The following is an 18,056-nucleotide window of genomic DNA, read 5'->3' as shown; positions in this document are numbered from 1 at the left end:
GAATCCTTTGAGCCCCTATCTTTTTTTTGGTGTGCAGTGAGGGGTTATCGACTTTAATGTGCTTAGCCAAGAGGTAAGGAATGGTGAAGCGAGTTAAAGTAAGCTAAAGGCCCCCTCCAACCCATTTACTATTCGCGGATGATAGCATATTGTTTGGAGAGGCTTCAAATCAAGGGGCACAAATATTAAAGAAGATTCTACAGGAGTCTGAAGAGGCTTCAGGTCAGTGTGTTAGTTATGCGAAGCCTATTATCTTTTATAGTATAAATACAACTGAGCTCAGTTACGCAATTGTTGAATGTTGGAAATTCCTCAAATCCATAAAAATATCTGGGTCTCTCTAATATGGTTGAACGGGGGAAATTTGGCATTTCAAGGTTTAAAAGATCGCATGAAACAAAAAATTGCCAATTGGAGCACTAAATTTCTATCACAATGAGGTAAAGAAATTTTCATAAAATCGATTCTCCAGGCTATCCCAACTTATTCTATGGCTTGTTTTTTATTTCCTAAATCGTTATGTTATGAAATGGAGAATATTTGCACATCATTTTGGTGGAAAAAGAGTTATGGAAATAGGGGGATTCATTGGTGTGCTTGGAGACAACTTTGTGAGCTTTAGGAGGATGGTAGATTGGGCTTTCGCAGTTTGAATAAATTTAATCTTTTGTTACTTGCTAAACAGGGTTGACGATTGATTAATTATCATAATTCATTAATTGCGCGTACTTTGAAAGCGAAGTATTATCTGAATTCAAACTTTAAGAATGCAAGGTTAGGAAATATACTTTCCTATACCTGGATGAGCATTTGGACTGCAAAGGGAGTTCTCCAAGAGGGGTTGGGCAGGAGAGTAGGGAGTGGGACCGGGAGTGGGACCAAAATTCCAGTTCGTGATACAGCGTGGCTTACAGAAGCTGAAAATTACAGAATCTAAAATAGTGAACGATGTCAGGACAACCTTTTGGTAGCGGATCTGATTGATAATGTTAACAGGGAATGGAAAGTGGACTTAATAAGGAATACCTTCAGTGACAATGGTGCTAGAAGGATTCTGAATAGCCCACTATCCAATTACCAACATGAAGACTACCAGGTGTGGCGAGGGAAGGCATCTGGAGAATTCGCAGTCTGAAGCGCATACAAAGCTCTATTACAGCAAAGAACAGAGGCTACACATGTATATAATCAGGCAGAAATAGGGAATTTTTACAAAAAATAAAAAAATTGTGGGGTTTAAAATTACCCTCTAAACTGAAAATTACAATCTGGGGAATCTCAAAAAATTATCTTCCTACCCTATGTATCTACACTATAGAAGAGTTACTAATTCTAGTATCTGTCTGAGATGTGCAGGTGGAATTGAAACCGATATCCATGCCCTGCGTGAGTGCCTGAGACAAAAGATAAATGGAATCATTTAGGCTGGTCCTGGCCAGAAAGGGTGTCAAGAATAGAGATATTGGAGTGGGTTACCTGGTTCTTTGAGCATAACACCAATAACCAGTGTAGAATGTTCGGATGTGCTCTATGGTCTATTTGGACAGAACAGAATAAGTGGACTCATGAGGGTTAGAAAAGATCTGGGAACACTATTGCAACTTCAATAAGAAATTATGTTCAAGAACTTGATGGGGTATAGATTCCCTTATATGTTCGGCGTGTGGAGTTGGAAAGTTGGCAACCATCAAAGCCCCCGTTCGTAAAAATCAATTTTGACACAGCCTATAAAAAGCATAAGGAAAAATCATGTTCTGGGATTGTGATTCGAAACTCTGAGGGACTTGTACTATGCTAAAAAAGGGTCACTAATGAGAATGTACCTTCAGTCTTTGCGGTAGAAGCGATTGTATGCATTCAAAGGATCCAGGTGGGACTAGATCTAGGACTAATGGATACGGAGGTTAAAGGAGATGCACTCACTGTCATAAAAAAGCTGTTACACGAGAGGGAGGATAAATCGGAAATAGTGGTCTTAATCAGAGATGGAAAATGTTTGGGTAAGCAATTTCGTACCTGTATATTCAAATATTGCCCCAGAACGGTGAACGACGTCACTCACTTGCTGGCTACTGAGGGATTGAAGATAGGAGGACAGTGGTGCTTAAGAGATGAGGTCCCCAAGTTTGCTAGAGAAGCGATGGAGAGGGATAGGAGAGCCTAAGTTGTGAAGGGTCTCTAGTGACTAAGTAGCTTTGGGGGAGAGGAAGAGACTAAGGGGGGAATGGCTGTGAAAGTATCGGAATGATGTAAAGTGTAATGTTTTGTTTAATTTTTTCGGCTGAAACAAAGATGTTTCTTTTTTAGCTGGATTAGGCTTGTTGTTGGGCCTTCTTTTGTCTTTACTTGTCTGCAACTTTGTTGTTTTATTTTGGACGGTTTGATTTTGAATAAAAATCCAGCTTTTATTCAAAAAATAATAATAGACTACCAATAAAATTATGCATTTAGATTCAAATTATTAGTAAGTACAATATCTATAATTTAATTTATATATTTTAAATATTCTCCACACTATATTTAGGTTACCGTTTAACAATTATTGAACGGTTATATTGACAGAATAACTTGATTAATAAGATATTAATACATTTTGAAAATTGGGTCATAGTTTAAGGAGATTGATGAAATTAATCCAAAAATAAAATATAGTAAAACGCGGAAGTTTGGGATCAATCTAAAATTTGGGTCATAGTTTAAGGAGATATGATGAAATTAATCCAAAAATAAAACAGATGGTAAAACACCGAATGAGAGCTCCCTCATAGAGCTTTCACTTTTCATCGTCATCAAAACCAAAAAGACCCACCAAAGAAGTTTCCTTTTTCTCTCTTCTTCAGGTCAGATTCTAATAAGCTCTCTTTTCTTTTCTTCTTTTAATTATCAATATGTCTGTTTTAATTAATTTCTTTAATAGATAACTTATTGGTTTTGATCCCTAAAAAGAATATTTGGTAATTAATTATTTTTCTCTGTTCGCAAATAATACACAATTTATGGTGTAAAATTCGTTAACAATGTTACTCTTTTACATTCAAATTTGCAGCTCTCTGTCTTGTTGATATATAAATATAGAATCTTTCTTGAAGTATCTCTGAATTTACGGCAAGCAACGAAAAATGCAGGTTAGTTTATGCTTCTAAAGATTGTTCCTTTTTTTGGGTTTAATTATGTATTTTGTTGTGTATTTGGATGAAATTAATGGTAATTACATAAGAATTTTAGTGTGTGTTCTTGTAAAAATCAAATTATTTCTTTTGATTACTATGTGTAAATCTTTATGTGAAGGCATCAAGAGCGAGGTTGTTCAAGGAATACAAAGAGGTTCAGCGAGAGAAGGCGGCTGATCCCGATATTCAACTAGTTTGTGATGATTCCAACATATTTAAGTGGCCTGCTCTTATCAAGGTTGGATGGAAGTAAAAAAGGAGGAAAAAAAGAAATATGGTATACTATAGACATTTTTGTTCTTTTAATTCTGTCTTAAATTATATGACCTCTTCTTTTTTTTTTTTTTTTCTTTTTTTATATATAGGGACCATCTGAGACACCTTATGAAGGCGGAGTCTTCCAGCTTGCTTTTGCTGTCCCTGAGCAGTACCCTTTGCAGCCTCCTCAAGTGCGGTTCTTGACGAAAATATTTCATCCCAATGTGCTTTTTAAGGTATGAATTGTTTGGCTTGATTACCTTGTATGCTTTGCTTTAATTGGACATCGTAAAATGGAAGGGAAGAAAGATGTGCCAAGGCTTAAGATGGTGTCCTAATATCTCATGATTTCCCATTCCTTTGTCGAACTGGGAATTGATTGGTGTTTTCAACTTGGCAGCCATGATTGCCAAACAAAGATCTTTATGGAGAAGCAGTACTTATTCACCATGGAACCTATTAGTTTCTGTATAGTACTGCCTGTATAGTTTTTTACTTTTTATCTGCACATTCGAAGAAATTTGTGAGAACCCTTTATACTAAAAGGTTGTATGAGGCTAACAAAGATTCTAGTTTCATGTAGCCTTTACCTTTTTAAAGTTGTTGCAAACCTCTATATTCTCTCTATGAACTTCACTTAGTTACCAGCAATCTAGGGTATAGAATTGAGATTGGTCATTCGTTCTATTTCCATATGTATATTTTGGATTCCAAGATGCTAAATTGAGAAATTAGTCTATATTTATTATTATTCTCTCGTACAGACAGGAGAGATTTGCCTTGATATATTGAAGAATGCTTGGAGCCCTGCATGGACACTTCAGTCTGTTTGTAGGGCTATAATAGCTTTGATGGCTCATCCGGAACCTGATAGCCCACTTAACTGTGATTCAGGTAAGTTGGTCTATTTTAATGTCTTTCTTTTCTGTTTTTGCATTATGAAGTTACCTAGAGGAATGTTTGAAAATTACCTTAAACATAAACTTGACTGCAAAAGTTCTCCTTTTACTACTTCTAAGCAGATGTCTACTTATATTTACCATACTGCAAGAAAGTTCTTCAATCTCGAATTGTGTACATATTTCTAGTATGAAAGGTGTCAAAAAGGCCCTTTTTGCAAAACAGTCTGGCCTTATGAACTGAGAAATTAAAAGCAAATTGCATATCATATTGTTCCTGAAAGGGTAATTACTAAGCATTGAAGATGTCTCCTATGCCACCTCCCCATAGTTTCTTCTCTTTTTCCTGCCCCATTGATTCATTAGAAGTACCATGGAGGCCCTTGTACTAGAAGTCTAATTGCATTTTGCCCCCTCTACTAAAAAAATGGGCAAAGTAATCCCTATACATTAGATCAAAGAGCAAACTGGTCCTTTTGTTAAAACTTTCATCCATTTCTACTGTTAAAAACTAGTCCTTGTACGTTAGCATGAGGTGCACATGGCACACTACATGTAACTTTCTGGTTATTTCGTTAATCATGCCAGTTTTTAATGGTAAAAATGGATGAAATGTTTTAATAGACAGGACTAATTTGTCCATTTTTTTACTAAAAGGGGAAAAATGCAATTTAACTCTTAGTACAGGAGTATTCATGATACTTTTACCCATTGATGCCCTTGTTTCTTTGAGCATTGATATATCGGCACCTAATATAAATTCTATAGTACTTCGAGCTGCTTTCTGTTTTTTATTTTATCCCTTAACAGAAACCCTTCCCACTTGTTGGCAGGCAATCTTTTAAGGTCTGGTGATCTCAGAGGATACCAGTCTATGGCAAGAATGTACACCAGACTTGCTGCCATGCCCAGAAAAGGGTGAACATTTATGGTGCTATGAACCGCCTTAAAACTGTAAGAGTCAATTATCGTCAGCAATTTACTTTTGCCTTTTAAACTTCATTGTAGAAATTCAAGAATATCTCTTACTTTTCTGATCCAAAAATATCAGTTCCCAGCTATATGACTTCTCTATATTCAGTTTATTTTTGAAACAATAGCAACATAACATTGTAATGTAATATTGAAACCTTTGGTCTCTGGAAAAAAAAGTATGTTGATATAATCAAAGATTTGAACACAACAGAGAGAGTAGAACATAACTAGTCTTTTATTGGTAGGCATATTTCATCACTCAAAAAAGAGTTACAGCAATACAGTTCCAAAAATATGCATTCTTATGGTAGAACCCGAAGCTTATCTCGATTAATTAATGCATCCTCTCTTCAAAGTTAACTTAATATCCGGGATTTGAACCTCAACATCTGTAATCTCTTCCTTTTATTCTCAAACGTCCTTTTTTGTACGGAAAAAAATTACTGCTTGAGGAACCTGTCCATCCAATCACTTGCTTCTTTCACCATTAATGATGTCATTTCATGGCCTATTCCTGGTTGTACAATGAGCTGCATATTAAGAAAACATAACATATGAAATACTAACTCATACTGGTTAGCTAAAATCCATCAAAGCCATTAAAGAAACCGAAGTAAGTACTTTTAGAGTAATTGCTACCTAAAACCTATCCATACCTTAAAGTTTTTAGAAGAATGAGCCTTTGCATAAGCCTTGCGAGCCCTCTTTGTGGGAGTTTTTATACCATCAAGGGGACAACGTGGATCGTCAGCACCTAATCATTGACAACACCAGAATGTACTTGTAACATAAACAAACTTCTTTCAAGCAATGTAATACATACGTAACCAAGGAGGCAAATTCTGACACCCCTCGAATGTCTAGTACCGTTTAATATGAGCAGAGGACGTGGTGCAATGGCCGGAATCGAGTAAGGTGAATCAAAAATGGAAGCTAGTCCAGGAGCAATCCTATTCCAGACCTATTCAGAAGAACAATAGATGTAATCCAATGTCAGATGATAGCATAAAACAAGCAACTTAAATCAGGGTTAAAACTATCAAATATAATGAATTTATTAACTCACCTTCTTAACAACTTCTTTATCAATTGCACTCTTGCCTAGATCAACCCTTGCCTCTGAAAACAACAAAATTATTAAAGAGAATCAATGACACAAGTGCCGAAGCAGTTCCCTATTGAAATTGATGGGTCATGCCACTCATAATCCGAGGAGCTCACTATTTAACATGACCAAATATAATCACAACCAAAATAACAATGCAATCTTGTAATCAACTATGTTCCAATGAATTAGAAGCAAACCTATCGAATTCTCAATTCTGGGCACTTGTATGAACATTACCTTCAAAAACAGCCTTTATACTGTCAATACGAGCCTGCCATTTATCATTGTCTATAGCCCACCTAAATCCCTACACATATAACATAAAACCTCTGTTTTTGTTTTTTTCTTTTGATGTTTTTTGCTTTCAAGAATTTAAAAAAAAAAAAATTTACCTGAACACCAATTATTGGAGCAGCAACTGCATAGCGAGTGTCAACAAAGGCAGCAAACCAAGCATGCATTCCTGCATTTCATGATGTTCACTTGAACTCTACATGCTATATGTCATAAGCATACATGCATATTTCCATTTATATTTACAAGTAGGTGAACCATTTGAGCTAAGCCCCTGAACGGATTCCGTATCTCAATCATCTAAAAAATCACACTTAACTAACCTCCGAGTGATTCACCGGTGATTCCAATTCTCTTAGGGTCTATATCCTTTCTTTGAGTTAAATAATCTGCTAGTTTTATCAAATCCCACACCTGATAATGAAAACTTTAGATGAAACAGAACACTTTGGAAATTTAACCATGATAAGCCCTATTAAGTTCTAAATCTCCCCCACCTTTAAGTCTCTTACTTTTTTCGAACAGTAGGAGCTAAAAGGCAGAATCAATGACTTGCAATCAACCAAAGAAAATGAAAACGGAGGAATTACCGTATCAAATAAAAATGGCATTGTATCTCCTTTAATCCATGATGACACTAGAGCCTGTACTTACAAATAACAGTATGTTATTAGGATCATTTATTGAAAGAAAATATAGAAAGAAAGCTAAATCATATCCTAGATTGGTCTAAATTATTACTTAACTAAAACCATATTCAGCTACACACATGAATACATGTACAAATGTTCTCAACCTGAGAGAAAACTACTCTCCTCAAAAGGCAATAAATTATGTAATGACTTACGTTAAAAGAAAAAACTTTTGTCGAACATCATTTTTACCATGATTGCTATGAGAATAGAGGTCTTCCACGCTATGATGACAAGTTTCCTTTGTCAACTAATGAAGTGAAACTCATTTTAACACAGTTTAAACTAGAGGAAGCTCAGATATAGAATACACACATCTCGATAAGTAGTGAGATTGTGTGCGCGTTCACCATGGTACCGAGAATCGATAGCGATGGCTATGTATTCCCTTGAAGCATATGCCTGAAACAAAACAGAGGAAAACAAAAGGGAACAAAAATGATTGAACTCATCATAGTGAATAACAACTAATAAGTAAGGGCAGAGATATATAGCTACCTCCAGCAATGGCCGCACCCACTCTTTGTTCTTATTGGTACTATGCAGCAAAACAACAGCGGGCCTTCTCTTCTGTTTGCTGTCTTTCAAGCTTAAGATTAACACTGGCAACCTTCCTTGCTCTCCAGCCTATAAGCAACAGCCATAAAGTAATTAAGCTTTTCTTCACATGCCATTTCAGGTATGTTTATTATGTGAATTACCATTAATATAACAAGCTTTAGAAATTTTGAATATGTAGATTACTAATTCTGACATGTTAAAACTAGCTTATTTTATACATCTGATTACTTGAATGCTTCGGTTTAACCCAATAGATTATTTCAGCAACTAAAATTGAAAATTAAATGCATGAAGATCCCGATTACCTCAGTGTGCAAATAGAAGTTTTCCTCTTTAAGTCGTTCCTTAAGATTTTTAATATCAGCCTTTGGACAAGATTCCATTGCCTGGTGAAAACCTTTCAACCAAAACATTTAGCTAATAAAAGCTCACTAAATCAAACATTTGGTATCACCAAACTGCTCAAAACAAACCCATTTCTGGAAAAAAAATTAAAAAAGGGAGAGAAATAGACCTCGCTGAAGGTAGGTGTAGGAACTTGTTGAAACAAAGGATGGCGCACAGGTTTTGAAGGTTCCACAGTCAAAGGAACTAAGAATTTACAAAAAAAGAAAGAAAAATGGGGTTTAAGTACATAGTAAGTTGAATTATTGAAATGGTAGTAAAATTCAGAGTGGGGTTAAGGTTTTGACCTTGAGGAGATCGTCTGGTACGAAGAAGATGAAGGAACTGAGAACGAATCTTGTCAGCACCATTAATAGCAGCAGCACTATGTTGTATTCCCTGTGCTCCTCCATGGCCCAACCAGAAGAAGAAGACGAAGAAACAGATGAGTGGGGAAATTGAAGAAGAAGAGATGATGTTTGTCATGTTTTTAGAAGGGAAATGGGTTCTAAAAATGGAAAAGTTGGTTGGGTATTTAAGTTTGGATGATGCTAAAGACTTGTAATGTATGCAAACTGCAATGAAGCTATGCTGTGACTGCTAGCAAATGGTAAAACCTGAATCACACAATGGTGGAGACTCGGAAGATTCTTGACTAAATTTTTCCATTAATTCAGTGATGAATATGGTGCACATTTGGTGTTTTTCATTTGGTATTTAAATTTTTTTTTCATGATGAATATAGAGCATATTTGGTATTTCATACCCTATAGAAATTTTTAATTCCATGGATTGAGACCTTTAAATTGTATTTAAAAGAATAAAAGTAAAAAATACAACATATGAAAAAATAATCTTAATTCTGCTTGTGGAGTTAAAAATCTTAATCTCGCTTCTAGAGTTAAAAATACGGAGGAAATACTGTAAGATATTTTTTTTTCTCATACCATAGATAACATGCCATTGACTAATGACATGATTGTTGATTAATGATTGACCGATTGTGAACCGATTTAATAAGTATTTTAAATAATTTAGATTTTTATTTTATATAATGTTTTATATTTTTTAATTTACAAAATTGATATATTATAAAAAATATAATTTTTTATAAATTAAATAATGCTGATTTATTCTTTTATATTTTTCTGCATTTTAATATTTTATATAATGTTTTAATCATTTTTATTATATATATATATTTTTTATTTTGAATATTTTTAATGGATGTCATACCATCAATTACCATAATGCCATTTGTAAGTTATGCCACATGGTACATTTTCATTGGTTGGATATACCAACTCAACCCATAAATAGGAGGATAATGCGCTTCAACACATTCGAATCCACATCCTCCTGCATTGACCACAATGCTCATGCCAATATCGAGTTAAGACTCAATTAAGTTTTCTTTATATGTTAAATGCACATTAAAATTATTATAAATAATTAATAATTATCGAAGTGGGGCAAGGCAAAACATTTATGGATGTGTGCAATATCTATAGTAATGATAGTAATATTTAGTTTGAAGTGCGTTTTTAATCTTTCTGTTTGTGTAGAATTTGAGATTTAGTATGTGTACTTGAAAAGTTAAAAATTCAATTTTTTTAATTTAAAAATATTATTTCAATCATTATCATTGTTGGTAAATACTATTAAAATTTGTAAATTTAATATGTTTACATTTTTATTTATATACCACATCATATGAGGACAGCCTATTAAAAATTTTAAATTCACAAATTTTAAAAAAATACGTATGATTTAATGACTGAACTCATATTTTTAAATGAAAAAAAGTAAAAGAACATAATTTTAATTTTTTTTAGTATAGTGATCAAATCTCAAATTTTATTAAAGTATAAGGACTAACAACGTATATTAACCTAAGAAGCAACGCAAAGCAATTTAAATAATAAACCACTTGTCCCAATTGCCATTTCTAGTTAAACTTCCATGAGGACGCGTGACCTCCGTTTCCATTTTTTATTTTTATAAACTTTCATTTTAGGCATAAAAAAAACTTTGCAAAATACGCACCAAATTGGCATTTTGTCACTGTCGTTAAAATGGGTAACGAAAAACCCAGGTGGAATTTGGCATAAAATTTTGATATTGATATTTTTCATCTATTAAAAAGGACCCAATCAACCACAGCGTAAGCCAAGTAAAAAAACCAAGTCTTTCGTGGATTGCAGAGTGAAAAAAAAATAGTATGGGGAAAAAGTTCCAAAGGGAGAGTTCTCGACAATAGATAGGAGTGACGGAAAAATCTAAAGCGACGAATGATATTTTTTTTTAAGTTAATATAATTATGCAAAACGTATTTTCTTTGAAAGTCTTTTGAATTGCTGTGTGAACTTATTTCTTTTTTGTTGAAGAAGCTATTTTTTGGGGATTTTATTTTCGTTGGAGTCTTAATTTAATTGGTATGAGTATTAATCTTTTTATTTATGAATTATGAATAATTCTAGATATTGTGCAAGAAAAAACTATTTTAAATTTAAATCTTTTAAGTTATTGTAAAACATTATATTCTTCATCTCCGACCATTGTAGAATGCTAAAAATACATATTTTATGTAATTTAATTGGTCAATTTACGAGAATGCACCACTGATTTTTCCATGTTTAACTTGAATTTTATACAGGTGTACAATTTGGGGTCAAAAGAGAAAAAGGAGAAGCAATTGGGCTAGATTGAAGAAAGGAGCAAAGAAGGCGGGCCAAAGAAAATTTTTTCCAAGATGTAATTAGCTGAAATTCTATGTTGACTTAGTGGGAGATTATGTAGGAATTTTTATATCATGGAATATTTTATTTCCTTGATTTTCTATGGTTAATGGCTCTTAATTTGGCAAAGCCACTAGTATAAATAGGGGCTACTATGTTCATTCATTTATCAATTCATTAATCAAGTCTTTCATCAAGTGTTTTTCATCAAGTTTTCAATCAAGCATTTTTCATTTCTTGAATACAATCTTTCTTTCCTTGCAAATTTATTTTCTGTCATAAGTTCCTCATATTTTTCCATTTATTTTCAGCTTTGAAAATACTGCATCAAACCTTGCGTTACCCATACCCACCTACTTTCATTTATTCAACCTTCTCTAATTATGCCCAATACCAACATGCCCCAAATCTTAGTCAACTAAATCCATTTCAGCTTTAGGTCGGAGTTAGCCTCGTCAAGACCGTGAGTTACAAACCCGAGTAATTTAACTTCTAAATTCCAGTACTTATTATTTCTCCGGATTAAGAGTATGATTTTGTCAACTCACAGAGTCAAATCAACACTAAGTCAAAAAAGACGTCGTTTGAGTTAGTGTGGTTAGACGTACAGTTGGAATTCCGAAAGGATCGATTGTCTAATCGGTTTTCTGTAAACACATTGGCGTGTCAAATGGGGATTGCTGTTTGGTTCCGTCAAGGGAAGTAGTAACCGGATTTAAATGTCCCACACGGTTGAGGGCATTGGTTCGAGCTAGGCTCTTCTAGAACGCAAAGTTGCCGGAGTTCTAAATCACGAATGTTTCGTTGGTTGTTCGATCGATAAGGGTTAGTTATTGGATGTTCCATAACTAATTTACACAAGGAAAAGTTGGTGTCCGAGGCGTCCTTGGTAGTTATAACTAGCTTACTGGAAAAGAGGAGTTCATCTAATTTCGAGGATCGGTTCAAAGACGAGGAAAAACCTGTGCCTGAAGTTGGGCTAAGTTTAATTAATTTCCCTTCAAAATTTTTTAATTGTTTTTATTATTTTGTCTTTAGCTTTTACTTTTTACGCATTTTATTTATTTATTTTAGGTTTCAAATTTTATCCCCTCGAACTTCTTGGGCACGACAGCTGCCCCGACATAAATCTGGTTAAGAGAGTAATAATTTACAGTAAACCCAGTCTCTGAGGGATCGACTTTACTCCCTATACTGCTTAAATTTGCAAATTAGGCGTAGGATTATATTGGTGGAATCGACACCCATCAATTTTGGTGTCGTTGCCGAGGACTGGCAACACTTACAATTGTTTAAACCATCTTCATGACCAGATCTTCATCCAGAGATCTCGAATACGACCCAGAGATCGAGAAATCGGCACGAGCATGACGAAAAGAGACGGAAGCTCTTACACGTGCAAATAAAGCAGAAGTTGAGCTAGGATAAGGGATACTAGAATCCGATGTCAAAAAGTTGAGCCAAGCAATTCGTGCAGAGGCAATTCGACGTGGGAAACAAGTCGAAGTGGTTGAACCTGAGACCGAACCACTTCCTGAAACAAAAGAAGCAAATGACAACATAGGTGAACTAGAAAGGATGGCAAATCGAACCATTCATCAACTAGCCGCTGCTCCCAACAAGTAAACACCGTTATGCATCAACTATCCAACCGGAGAAACCCCGTTCGAGTTGAAGTCAGGCCTGCTTCACCTTTTGCCCACTTTTCGAGGCTTGAAGAACGAAAATTCACACACTCACTTGAGGGAATTCCACATGGTCTGCTCAAACATGAAACCTCAGGGAGTAACCGAAGATGAAATTAAACTTCGGGAATTTCCTTTTTCTTTAGTTAATACAACAAGAGAATGATTATTTTACTTACCCCCCGGTTCTATTACAACGTGGGATGACTTATATCGTGTATTTCTTGACAGATTTTTCCCAGCATCGCGAGCAGCTAAACTTAGGAGGGACATAGTGGGAATTCACCAAATGGAGAGTGAATCGCTCTTCGACTATTGGGAGCGGTACAAAAAACTGTGTGCAAGTTGTCCTCAACACGGTTTGACCGAGCAATCACTTCTTCAGTATTTCTACGAGGGTTTACTCCATATGGAAATGAAGATGATTGACGCTGCTAGTGGAGGGGCGCTTGTCAATATGGCTCCTCAAAGGGCAAGAGAACTGATATCCTCCATGGCGGTAAATTCTCAACAGTATCAGCCAAATTTAGAATCCACAAGACAGGTTAATGTGGTAAACATTTCATCCTTAGAAGATAAATTGGATAAGCTTACTAATATTGTTCAATCTATGCTTACAGAAAAGAAGAATCTGACCCAACTGTATGGAATTTGTACTACATCTGAACATCCGACGGATTTGTGCCCAATCCTTAATGATAATTCAACGACATATGTTGATGCTATCGAAGGTTTTTCGGGACCTCCGCAAAGACGCGATGATCCTTTCTCCAACACCTACAATCTCGGGTGGAAGGATCATCCCAACTTGAATTGCGGAGCTAATCTCCGATATAATCCATCATACCAACCGAGACTTTTGCAACCACCACAACAACAACCCAAGCCGAAAACATCTCTAGAAGCTGTTGTGGAAAGACTTGCCGTCGATGCTGTAAAATATCAACAAAGGACAGACGCATCAATACAAGAATTAACTAACCAAGTTAGTAAACTCTCGATGGCAGTTAATCATTTGGAATCTCAAGGTAAATTACCTTCCCAGACAGAGCTGAATCCTAGGCAGAATGTAAGTGCAATAACTCTTCGTAATACAAAGGTTCTGGAAACAGTTCCAGACAAAAGTCATGGGCAAGACAAGGAACGGGAAAAGCAAATCTCTGATCTAAAAGTCAAACTGGAATCAGAAATTCAGAAACCAGTCGTGATGCCACCTCCTTTTCGAGGGAGCCTCGCAAAGGATAAGAAAGAGAATGAGGAAAAAGAAATCTTCGAAACATTCAAGAAGGTGGAGCTAAATATCCCTTTGCTCAATGCTATCAAACAAATCCCTCGTTATGCAAAATTCCTCAAGGAATTGTGTACTAGCAAGAGGAGGTTAAAAGGTAACGAAAGAGTAAATGTAGGAGAAAATGTTTCCGCAGTACTGCAAAAGAAAGTTTCGCCCAAATACAAGGACCAAGGTATGTTTGTTATTTCCTATGAGATAGGTAATGTAGGCATTAAGAAAGCCATGTGTGATTTAGGGGCTTCCATTAATGTTATGCCTTATTCTATTTATAAGTTGATTAACATGGGTCCTTTAAAAGAGACAGGAGGAATAATCCAGTTGGCGGACAGGTCAGTCGTCTATCCCGAAGGGTTACTTGAAGACGTCATTGTTAAATTTAACGAATTAGTTTTCCCTGCAGATTTCTACATTATTAATATGGAGGACGATAACTCAACTAATTCATCTGACATTTTGCTTGGAAGGTCGTTCCTAAGTACCGCAAGCGCAAAAATTGATGTTCAGAGCGGAACACTGACAATGGAGTTTGATGGTGAAATCATGAAATTCAACGTCTACGAAGCTATGAGTCATCCTAACTCACTGTCAAATATTTCTAGTATCGATATTATAGATTGTTTAACTCAATCTTATTCTGAATATCATGACTTTGATGAGTCGGAAACTGTCCTTGTAACACCCCCTAACCCCAAACCGTCGCCGGAACAGGGTTACGAGGCATTACCAGACATATCAAACAATTTGCAAATAATTATTAAATAAATAATAAACAAATTTAAAATATAATCGTAAATTCATATGTTTGATTTCCAATTGGCTTCATTTATTTTATTTTATTTTAAGAAAATTGACAGCATTTATGCTTATTTTTACATAAAATCCCCTGTAAATTTCAACCGCAACCAATTCACAATCCATACAATTTCATATTCAGATAACCTAAACATATCTTAAACATTAACATATTAATTTAATAAATAAATAAATATTTACATATACTGCTTAAATAAATAAACTTTATTCATTTTATTTCAGTTTAGTACCAACTTACCATTTTATAACTTAACATTTCATTTATCATTCAGACATTATAGGCCAATTCTTCACAACCGAAACTTACAAGACTCCTTAATAAAACCGAAGTACACGCCACATTTACCAAAGGAAAAATACATCCCCAAAGTTTTGCTGAAGCCGGGATTGATCTGGATGCTGAATCGGAACCTTTGATTTCTATCAACTTGCGCACGGAAACAACCGTACGCTGAGTATTTCATACTCAGTGGTATTACCATAATTCAAATTATAAGAATAATAAACATATAATGCATAAATCGTATATACAAATTTAAATTTAAATTCCATATTTCAACAATAGCAATTCATCAATTGATATCATACATCCACAATTTGAATTTGGACATATCATGAACCTTAGGTTCATTTCTCAATCTCATATCACATTTCAATTCACAATTCAACTTTTTCATTTCATTTCAATAGCTCGTTTGATCAACTTTTTTGGTTTATCATTTCATCATTTACCCTATTAACAAAACTCAGACTTTGGCGGATACACGGATCCAACCAAACACACCAGAATGGCACCCAGTGCCTCATTGGATAGTTCGAAGCAATAGTTGACGCCCAGTGTCTCATCGGCAAAGCCGAAGAAAGTTGGTACCTAGTACCTCATCGAATCTATCCGAAGAAATATAGTGATACCCAGTGTCTCATCGATTCGAGGTCGAAGTATCCCTGAACTCTTCCAATCCTATGGCATGCCAACTATATCTGACTCAGCCCGACTAGTTAATAGGGTATTTAAGTCACATATAATCCCAATTCAATCACAATTTCTCACATTTTCAATTCAATCCTTTCCTTTTCCACCTTTCAATCAATAATTAATCCACAATTCACACATTTTCACAACTCAATACATTTCCATTCAATTTAATATCAGTCACTATTCGATTTAAATTCACTTCCCGCTTTCAATCAACAAACAATTTAAATTTTAATTCATATAAACTATTCAATTTAATTCCCACTCATCTTAATAATAATAATAATAATAATAATAATAATAATAATAATAATAATAATAATAATAATACTTACCTCACATTTCCTTTACCAAACACATAAATTAAAATTTAACATTTAATAATAAATAACTTGAATTATAGTAATACAAACCGTGATTTTTCTCGAGTTTACTCCTCGATAGTCTTCTGTTTACTCTTCCGTGCCGATGCTTCTGGTTTTTTGCTAGCTCTAAAGCTTTAAAACCTTAAACCCTAGTTTTTCCACTCTTTCACTTTGTCTTTTTCTTTCTTTCTTTCTCCCATGTTTCTTCTCTGTTCCGTCTCTTGCCTATTCTGTTTCTTTCCTTCTTTTTATTTCATTTGCTTTGTTTTATTTCATTTTATTTTATTTACTTTATGTTATAATAATATAATATATTTTATTTTAAATATCTATTAAATATTTAATCATATATTCACATTTGTACACCATCAATACCATACAATTGTCACTATTTAATTTGTTTATCAAATAAAAATCTCATAATATAATTATTTAATTAATAATTATCTTTTACTTAGTTTTCAAGTAAATAAATAAATGTAATATACTTGTATTTTATTTTTACCGCACACTTGGCAAAATCATAATTTATTATTATCCAAAAATCTTATACTAATTATTTAATTATTAAATATCTTTTAATTTAATAATAACTAATAACTAATAATAAATAATAAATATCTTATACTTAATTAATAAGCAAATTAAATCTACAAACTACAAATATATACATATTTTAATTACACATGTATTATTTTATCACCATCCATTTGTCTACTATTTACTTTATTTAATAATAATAATAATAATAATAATAATAATAATAATATAAAACCATAATAATGGTTAATAATTATAATAATATATATAATATTTATATATAACTCAAATAAAATCTTAGATTTTAATGCTTATGTGCCGTCTCATTTCATATAAATAGTTTAATTTCCATTTTAGCCCTTTTTACTTTCTTTTAATCTATAATTAGGCTTTCATTCTTTATTCAATTTGATTCTTTTCCTAATTACTTTAAATTAAGTTATATTCACTAAATAAAAATCTAATTAAACACACAACTAGTCTCCTAAATATTTCTAATAATTATTTTCGAACTCAATTTATTAAGACGGAGGCCCGATATTATACTTTTCCGATGCCCGTGAATTTTGGGTCATTACAGTCCTTTACAGAAGCATTAACATGGATGTTTTAAATTATCTCGAGGAATTATCAATTATAGAAGATCCGTTGCGAGAAATTATCAAACACTTGGAGACGCAACCATCATTGACGAGTCGAGGTAACCAATTTGAACTTTTACCTTCCCAAACTAAAATGTTGCCTTCGATTTTGCAACCACCAATCTTGGAGCTTAAAGCATTGCCGGACCACCTTAAGTACATCTTTTTGGGAGAGAAAGACACTTTACCGGTGATAGTGTCAAACAAACTAACCAAAGACGAGGAGGAAAGTCTAGTTTGAGTTTTGAGGGATTATAAAGAAGCTATTGGTTAGACGATAGTCGACATAAAAGGGCTAAGTCCATCCACTTGTATGCACATAATCTCCATCGAAGATAACACAAAACCAAAGAGAAATGCTCAAAGACGCCTTAATCCACCCATGATGGAGGTAGTAAAGAAAGAGATCCAGAAACTGTTAGATGCTGGAATGATATACCCGATTTATGACAGTGATTGGGTTAGCGAGGTTCATGTCGTGCCCAAGAAAACTGGCGTGACAATGGTGAAAAACTCTCAGGAGAGCTGGTCCCTACCTGAGTCCAGAATGGATAGAGGGTTTGCATTGATTACAGGAAGTTGAACGCAGCTACCTGAAAAGACCATTTTCCAGTTCCCTTCATCGATCAAATGCTCGAGCGACTAGCTGGTAAGACCGATTATTGT

The 18,056-nt window shown here is 34.2% G+C and overlaps 3 protein-coding genes and 1 long non-coding RNA gene across 5 annotated transcripts; 2 read left to right on the top strand and 2 right to left on the bottom strand.

The window, feature by feature from the left end:
- Positions 1-691: 691 nt before the first annotated feature.
- LOC107901550 (uncharacterized) lies at positions 692-2,330 on the bottom strand. Its single transcript, XR_001685295.2, has 4 exons — positions 2,017-2,330; positions 1,824-1,922; positions 1,027-1,725; positions 692-933 (listed from the first exon to the last, which is right to left on the bottom strand). It is a non-coding gene; the product is annotated as an uncharacterized lncRNA (long non-coding RNA).
- Positions 2,331-2,687: 357 nt separating this feature from the next.
- Positions 2,688-5,388, top strand: LOC107901548 (protein PEROXIN-4). Of its 2 annotated transcripts, none has more exons than XM_016827604.2 (6): positions 2,688-2,840; positions 3,047-3,125; positions 3,289-3,408; positions 3,536-3,664; positions 4,193-4,322; positions 5,161-5,388. In XM_016827604.2, the coding sequence occupies exons 2-6, from the start codon at positions 3,120-3,122 to the stop codon at positions 5,247-5,249; spliced, it is 474 nt and encodes a 157-aa protein (XP_016683093.2). In that variant the 5' UTR covers positions 2,688-2,840; positions 3,047-3,119; the 3' UTR covers positions 5,250-5,388. The 2 variants fall into 2 exon arrangements, with proteins under 2 accessions (XP_016683093.2, XP_016683094.2); XM_016827605.2 differs by having other exon boundaries at positions 2,839-2,954.
- Positions 5,389-5,465: 77 nt separating this feature from the next.
- On the bottom strand, positions 5,466-9,105 carry LOC107901549 (putative hydrolase YtaP). The gene is made up of 13 exons (XM_041095789.1): positions 8,650-9,105; positions 8,472-8,548; positions 8,263-8,343; positions 7,895-8,023; positions 7,712-7,798; positions 7,295-7,348; positions 7,028-7,118; positions 6,803-6,873; positions 6,648-6,717; positions 6,369-6,421; positions 6,170-6,263; positions 5,959-6,056; positions 5,466-5,832 (listed from the first exon to the last, which is right to left on the bottom strand). The coding sequence occupies exons 1-13, from the start codon at positions 8,825-8,827 to the stop codon at positions 5,743-5,745; spliced, it is 1,173 nt and encodes a 390-aa protein (XP_040951723.1). The 5' UTR covers positions 8,828-9,105; the 3' UTR covers positions 5,466-5,742.
- A 3,948-nt stretch (positions 9,106-13,053) lies between these two features.
- Positions 13,054-17,973, top strand: LOC107900048 (uncharacterized). Its single transcript, XM_016825771.1, has 3 exons — positions 13,054-14,227; positions 14,354-14,727; positions 17,665-17,973. The coding sequence occupies exons 1-3, from the start codon at positions 13,054-13,056 to the stop codon at positions 17,971-17,973; spliced, it is 1,857 nt and encodes a 618-aa protein (XP_016681260.1).
- The last annotated feature ends 83 nt before the right edge of the window (positions 17,974-18,056 follow it).

Source organism: Gossypium hirsutum, chromosome D06 (assembly GCF_007990345.1).
Source record: "Gossypium hirsutum isolate 1008001.06 chromosome D06, Gossypium_hirsutum_v2.1, whole genome shotgun sequence".
NCBI lineage: Eukaryota > Viridiplantae > Streptophyta > Magnoliopsida > Malvales > Malvaceae > Gossypium > Gossypium hirsutum.
The sequence above is the reverse complement of the archived record's forward strand: the minus strand, read 5'-3'. Positions and strand labels throughout refer to the sequence as shown.